This window comes from Colobus angolensis, unplaced genomic scaffold, assembly GCF_000951035.1.
Source record: "Colobus angolensis palliatus isolate OR3802 unplaced genomic scaffold, Cang.pa_1.0 Scaffold4, whole genome shotgun sequence".
NCBI lineage: Eukaryota > Metazoa > Chordata > Mammalia > Primates > Cercopithecidae > Colobus > Colobus angolensis.
This window is the reverse complement of record NW_012117376.1, coordinates 7,560,081-7,567,901: the sequence shown is the minus strand read 5'-3', so window position 1 is coordinate 7,567,901 and position 7,821 is coordinate 7,560,081. Positions and strand designations below refer to the sequence as shown.

The 7,821-nt window shown below is 47.9% G+C and overlaps 1 protein-coding gene across 1 annotated transcript in view; it reads right to left on the bottom strand.

The window, feature by feature from the left end:
* Positions 1-6,270, bottom strand: part of RNF19B (ring finger protein 19B) — a 39,972-nt gene extending 33,702 nt beyond the window's left edge. Inside the window, exons 1-2 of the mRNA XM_011955658.1 lie at positions 6,190-6,270; positions 5,491-5,876 (exon numbers count right to left, since the gene is read on the bottom strand). Of these exons, the coding sequence (XP_011811048.1) occupies positions 5,491-5,876; positions 6,190-6,270 (467 nt within the window). The remainder of the gene's footprint in view (positions 1-5,490; positions 5,877-6,189) is intronic.
* Positions 6,271-7,821: the final 1,551 nt, after the last annotated feature.

Sequence of the window (7,821 nt, the reverse complement as noted above, 5' to 3'; positions counted from 1 at the left end):
CAGGAGAATTGCTTGAACCCGGGAGGTGGAGGTTGCAGTGAGCAGAGATTACACCACTGCACTCCAGCCTGGGCAAGAGAGCAAGACTCTGACAAACAAACAAACAAAAACAAACTGCAAGGGAAGCTAGGAAATGTAGGAAGAAACTGTAAGCCATTTAGTAAGCAGTAGTATCATCTCTGCCACAGTTCTCTATAGTCATATTTGACTCTGTTCTCAGTGCGCAAGGTCCTAATCAATTGCAGAGCCCCCTTAGAGGAGGTATATATGGTGGGAATGGAAGGTGGGAGAGAAGGCTGCCTTGTTTCTTGGGTCAGATTGTGCTAAAAGATATGGGGACCCCCCCCCAATTCCAGGTAGACCCAGATGCGTTTTAGATGCTTCTCCTTGTGCAGCTGACAGAAACAGCTGTCAGAATCCCAGCTTGCTGGAAGGCTCAACACTACCAAATGTTTGCTTGTCTTGGCTCTGGCTTCCAAACAAATTCGGCCTCAGTTCAAAGCTGCCACCATCAGTGCTTTGGGGGAAATCACCTCTCTTAAATGCCACTAGACTTTGCAGTGGCCCCAATTCGATTGGGTTTTCTTCTTTCCCGAGACTATCACCCTTGAATAAAGGGACTAAAGCAATTCCTCCCACGTTTCCTTATGTGTCTCTTCTTGATAGAAACTGAGTAGTGACTCAGAGATGGCATGAGGGAGAAAAAGATTCTCACTCATCTGTACACTCATTCAGTAAAGATTTATTACACTCACTTTGTGCTAGGCTCTTTGCCAGCTACCAGGGTCATGGATATGAAAAACATAATCTACTGGGGGTTGCAGACAAGATGGCAGATTACTGAGATACCAGGTGATGAGGACAAATACAAAAAAGCTATGACAGACCAACAGAGGGCATGGCAAGCTCTGCTTAGGGTGGTCAGGGATGGCTTTCCTGAGGAGGAGCCCTTTGAGCTGGATCTCAAATGATGAACATGATGAGTTGACAAAGTCATAAGAAGGGGAAAGGACATTCCAAGCGTGGGGAGCAGGGAGGAAAGGCATAGTGTGTATAAACACAGGCTAAGTCTGAGGAAGTATGAGCAGCAGGGTTGACAGGAGAAGAGAATGTTTGAAAGGACATGAGCGAGAAATGAAAATGGAAAGGTTCTGGCCAGGCACAGTGGCTCACACCATAATCCCAGCACTTTGGGAGGCTGAGGTGGGCAGATCGCTTGAGGTCGGGAGGTTCAAGACCAGCCGGGCCAACATGCAGAAACCCTGTCTTTAATAAAAATACAAAAATTAGCCAGGCGTGGTAGCACTCACCTGTAGTCCCAGCTACTTGGGAGGCCAAGGCACGAGAATCACTTGAACCTAGGAGGCAGAGGATGCAGTGAGCCAAGATCGTGCCACTGCACTCTAAGCCTAGGTGACAGCGTTAGACTGCGTCTCAAAAAAAAAAAAAAAAAACCAAAAACGAAAATGGAAAGGTTCTGTATTATGGCTCCATTGGATGCAAGAACCAGAAGCCTAACTTGAATGAGGCTAGGCCAAAGGAGTGGTTTTTGGCTTCTATAACATTTTGAACCCTATGTACCACAGCAACTGCACCCAGGAAAGCCCCCAGATCCTGCACCCCATCATTCATCTTTGCTTCTCTGCATACTAGCTTCTTTTTGTGTATGTGGTAAAATATACATTTTAACCAATGTATATTTTATGTACATCTACCATTTTAACCAATTTTAAGTGTATAGTTTGGTAACATTAAATCAATTCATATTATTGTGCAACCATCACCACCATCCATCTCCAGAACTTTTTCGTTTTCCCAGCTTGGAATTCCATAGCCATTAAGCATTAACTCCCTCTTCTCCTCACTTTATTTTTTCAGTCTACTTTTCTCTCTTGCTGGAACTGTAGAATCCCTAGCTTATGTGTCCTAGCTTCCTCACCAGAGAGGAGTAATTATCTTCACTTTGTTCCAGATTCTCAAAATTCTTCAGAACAAGTCTGATTGACGAGATTTGGCTGCATACTCACTCACGTCTGTGGTCATGGGGGATGGAATGCTATGATTGATATAGGCTGTACCTGAACCATATGGCTGGATCAAAGGGAGAAGCAAATCTCCAAAAGGATGGAGCTACTCTTTCATAAGGAAGGAGGGAGGGGCCAAACATGAGTAGATGAAATATGAAATGTTCATCAGAGATAGGCTGAGACCCGGCTACAGGAAGCCTTGAGTGCCAGGCTGAGGAGCTCAGCCTTTAGTCTATGAGGTATTATGGGACAGTTTAAATCAAGGAGAGCCATACATACAATGAAATTGGACTACAAAACCTGCTTTTTTTCTTACTTGAGGCTCTACTTTTCTACTTTTGAGCTTTCTCTTGTGTTTTTCAAGGTGTGTTTTTTTTTTTGAAACGGGGTCTCGTTCTGTTGCCCAGGCTGGAGTGCAGTGGTGTGATCTCGGCTCACTGCAAGCTCTGCCTCCCGGGTTCACGCCATTCTCCTGCCTCAGCTTCCTGAGTAGCTGGGACTACAGGCACCTGCCACCATGCCCGGCTAATGTTTTGGGTTTTTTTTTTTTTTAGTAGAGATGGGGTTTCACCGTGTTAGCCAGTATGGTCTCAATCTCCTGACCTTGTGATCCACCCGCCTTGGCCTCCCAAAGTGCTGGGATTATAGGCAAGAGCCACCGCACCTGACCATTTTTTTTTTTTGAAACAGAGTCTTACTCTGTCACCCAGGCTGGAGTGCAATGGCGTGATCTCAGCTGACTGCAACCTCTGCCTCCGGGATTCAAGCGATTCTCATGCCTCAGCCTCCAGAATAGCTGGGACTACAGGTGCTCATCACCATGCCTGGCTGATTGTTTTTTGTATTTTAGTAGAGATGGGGTTTCGCTATGTTGGCCAGGCTCGTTTTGAACTCCTGACCTCAAGTGATCTGCCCACCTCTGCCTCCCAAAGTGCTGGGATTACAGGTGTGAGCCACCACGCCCAGCCTTTTTTTTTTTTTTTTTTTTTGAGATGGAGTTTCACTTTTTCGCTTTTGACGGAGTGCAATGGCGTGATCTCAGCTCTCTGCAACCTCTTGTCTCCCAGGTTCAAGGAATTCTCCTGCCTCAGCCTCCCAAGTAGCTGGGACTACAGGTGTGTGCCACCACGCCCACCTAATTTTTATATTTTTAGTAGAGATGTGGTTTCACCATATTGACCAGCTTCATCTCAAACTCCTGATCTCAGGTGATCTACCCGCCCCAGCCTCCCAAAGTGCTGGGATTACAGGCGTGAGCCACAGGGCCTGACTTCAAGGTTGCTTTGAAAGCTAATTTTAATTAGATGTCACATGAATATTGAGGCTCCTAGCTCCTTCCTCTGGCCTCAGGAGTCACCTCTACCTGATGTGATCTCCATTTTTCCCTCTGGATCATGAGCTTCTGTGCCTAGTCAGCCTGATCTGGGTCACCTCCTATTTTCTGGGTCTCCTGGCCTGTCCTCTCTCCGCCTGCCTCAGGGAGTGGCCTCTTTATCCATCTGGAAGTCTTCCTGCCTCTGACCTGTCCTCTGATGCTCACATCGAAGTCCTATCTGTTTTATCTCCAAAATGCTTATGGAATCTCACCCTTTCTCCCTGGGCTTACATGCACTGCCCTGTTCAAGCCTCATTATCTCTTCTGCCTCAATTTTGACCCCAGCCCCTCAATTGGTCTCTTTTGTGAAGCCATTGGCTCATGTCTACCCCTACTCAAAAACCTTCTCCAGTTCCCACTGCAGAAAGCCTCATCTTCTTGCATGCCTCCTGGACTCAAGCCATTTTGCCTTCTTTATGTTATCTAACTAAGTATGCCCAGGATTTTTAAGCCTTGCTTCTTTGCAAATGCTGGTCCCTCTGCTGCTTATGCCCTTCCTATCCCTCTTCACTTGGTGTAATCCTTTGCATATTTCAGGCTCATTTCCATGGTTACCATCCACCTTTCTACAGTCAGACCCACCTCCCTCCATCCTTTGTGTCCCCAGGGGACACTGTAGATAACTCTAGAGTTACATGTGTTACTAGGGTATCCACATACTTTACGGTCCAAAGCAGGACATTTGGAAGGAAGAAAGGGAATGCTATTAATTTGTGCTGGTTTAACAGGTGTCAATCGATCTGTTCCAGGCAAACTGGAAGATATGATCACCCACCTACACCCGACATCGCTGTAAAACCCGCAGTTGGTGCTTTCATTTATCTAATTCATTGCTCTCAACAGCCCTGTGAGCTTGGTATTGCTATCCCGTTTTCAAGATGAGAAGATGGAGCCTCAGAGAGAGAAGACTTGTGGTCATACAGTCAGCTCATCGGATTCTAAATCCTGGACTCCGACTCCACCCTTGGCACCTCCAATACCACAGGGTCTTGTCTGGGTTAGTGACATGTGAACTCTTAAGACAAAGAGGGAAGGAAGAAATGGAATCTTACTCATTGCATGCACTGGTCTCTGTCCAGGGCCTTGTGTAGCAAAGACCTCAGGACATGTTTGTTGTATGGATGACTTCTTTTTTTGTTTTGTTTGTAGACAGGGTCATGCTATGTTGCCCAGGCTGGAGTGTAGTGGCCATTCACAGGCAAAATCATAGTATGATACAACTTCAAACTCCTGCGCTCGAGCAGTCCTCCTGCCTCAGTCTTCCAAGTAGCTGGGACTACAGGCTTCATGACACCAAACCCATCGGATAGGTGACTTCTTAGGGATAGATACTGTGTGTTTTATCTTAAAATCTGTGCCCCTCCCCAGGACTTGTTATACATGGATTCATTCATTCAATCAATCAATTAACATTTATTGAGTACCTACTATGTGCCTGACAGTGTTGGTGATACAGCAATGAGCAAAACAGCTAAGGTCCCTGCTGACATGGAGCTTATAATCCAGTGGGAAAAAAACCCTTACAAAAACAACCATACAAATAAACATACAGTTACAAATCAGGATAAATGGTAAGAAGGAAAAACACTTGGTGTGAGGTGTAAGAAATATTTTGGAGGTAAATTTAATAGGTTTTGTTCATAGATTTGATTGGGGACAGCGAGATGGAGATGGTTCTCAGGTTTTTGCTTGAAACAGAGAAGAGCATTTTGGGGAGATAGGTGGGGCTGGATGTGTGGGACTTGAGGCATCTGTGGGATTTCTCTTTTAATCTTTGCCACCTCCAGCAGGTCGATTTACTCAAAGCTGAAAAATTAGAGCAAATAATGGAAACCTGCAAATAAAGCTGGCCTCCAGGTAGGTAAGGTAGAAAGAGGTGCAGGTGTGGGAAGGCAGGAGAAAAGCAGAGAAGGGAAGGGGGACGAGAGGTGTTCATGGAGACAATAATCAGACCTCCCAGATAATAATCAGACCTCCCAAGACAATAATCAGACGATAATCAGACAATTGCTCCCACACAATAATCAGACGTCCCAAGCTCCCAATAATCAGACCTCCCTAGGACTGCGGCGATACCGTACGTTTCACACTGCGGAACGAGCACGGCTCGCGTCTTCCCTTGCCCGGGGCAGGGCCAGCGCTTTCCTCCGGCGCTCGAACCAGGGGAGGGGGCCGCTCAGTGCCTGGAAATCCAAGCAGCGTTGGCTTGCTTGACTGCGCAACCCGCCAATCCGGCTGCGCCCGGTGGCGGTGCCATGTGACCAGCCTCCCCTTCCCTCCCTGGCCTTCCAGGGAAGACCGGCATCCCCGCCACCCGGCCACCCTCGCCATCCCGTCCCCGCCCCTCGCGTGCCGCATCCGCGCGGGAGGGCGCCCGGCGAGGGGCCGGGATTCCGCCGCAGTCCGCAGCGGTGCAGGGGACGGGAGCGGAGCGGAGGCGAGCCGAGTTGCTGCCGCAGCTCCCGCAGTGTTTTCTGTCAAGGTCAAGCATACTCACTCTTTGACAAGGCTGCCTCCGAAATCCCTCCCTTGCAGTCCTCCCAGCCATTCCCACCGCCTTTGCCACTCATTCGGAGGCAGCCTTCCTCGGACCACTGCCCCTGCCTCTCACTGGGCTTCCAGCAGACACAGCGGGGGATGGGAGGGTTTCAATAGATTCTGCCCCGCGAGCTTCCCAGCCACCTTTCTCATACGTACAGCTCATGGTGTGTCGCCCTGCCTTAAACCCCACGCTGGCTCCCCGTGCCCGATGAGAGAGCATTTGGAGCCTTCATAACCAAGACTCACCTTCACCCTCACCAGTCCCACCGCCTCCTTACACGGGAGACCCCATCCCTCTGGACCCCTGGCCCTTCCAGGGATAGCCATCACTTGTATACTTGTGACTGCTCTTGCTGTAGGATCCCCTTTCCCCCTTTGTGAGCCTAGCGAATTCCTAGACCCTACTTAATTATAATAAAGCAACAGAGGGTAGAAACTGGCACTAAAATGCCGCTTAGCAAAGCTCACAAAGGTGAAAGCCTGCAGGAGTCAAGCAGGAGACAGAAATACGCTGGTGCATCAGGGGCATAAGAAAAACCTGTCTTATGGCATGAAGTACAGTATTTAGAAAGAAAAAACAAAGGAAAAACCTGTCGAAAGGGCAGCTCTTCATTTAGGCCAATATGCTCCTTGGGAGAAATGTGGGTCTTATGATGCCAGATTTTCTGAATTTATAAGACAAGTCACAAATCTGGACTTTTATGTGTAATTCATCAATTTTTAAATGTTGATTTGACTTTTTAAAACACCCCTGTGAGCCAGATGCATGTCATAAACCCTCAGCGCATGACCTCCACCCTTAGAGAAGAGGATGGCTTTTGTTAGGAAAATACTTTGGAAAACTAGGGTAAAGGTGTGGTCTTGAATGTCTGAGAGGCAGCTGTTCTGGGGGCAACGAAGAAGAGGAGGCCAGGCACGGTGGCTCACGCCTGTAATCCCAGCACTTTGGGAGGCCGAGGCGGGCGGATCACGAGGTCAGGAGTTTGACACCAGCCTGGCCAACATAGTGAAACCCAATCTCTACTAAAAATACAAAAAATAACCAGGTGTGGTGGCACGTGCCTGTAGTCCCAGCTACTTGGGAGGCTGAGACATGGATATGTTAAGCTTGGGACATTTCAGACACTGCACTCCAGCCTGGGCGACAAAGCGAGACTCCATCTCAAAAAAAAAAAAAAAAAAAAGAAGATAACTTAGATTTGGATCTGTTCCCCAATGGCTCTGGATGTTTCAAACAAGAGGTCATACATACACTGAGAAGCTACTGAGGGCTCAGAGATTCTACCAGAATCTGGAGGACTGGATTTGGGACATGGGCAAGACCCGAGGGCTCTGGGGAGGGGTGGGCAGCAGGAAGTCAGAGAGGGCCAGAATGACAGCAAATGTTTCCTCCTATCCTTGTGGGGACTACATGAAGGCCAAAGAGGAGCCCTGTAAAGCTTTCACTTGATGATGGTGGTGATGGGGAGATAGGAGAGAAAACCAACCCCCCAACCCTGAGGCTTCACACAGTGGGATAATGCCTGGAAGAGAAATCTGAGAGGTCCTTAGGAAGAGAGAGTGGAATGAATAGCCAAAGGCAAATGTCCTTTACCAGGAGACAAGAGCTGGCTTGTGGCTGAGGCTGGGCGCTATGGAGGAAAGTAGAAAAGGCTGTTTTGGAAACCGAGAGTTGTTTTTGTTTTTGTTCACCCTGAGGTTTATAGCTATGATGTGAATGTCTCTGTCTCCTATCCCTGGAAATATTCAAGAAAGATCTTCTATATTCATGGAGGCTGCCCTGACTGGGGTGTTGGTGGAAACAGCTGAAGGGACTAACTTTTACATCTGTTTTGGTATAGTGCTGACCAAAGATAGTACAGGCTGAAGTAGGAATTG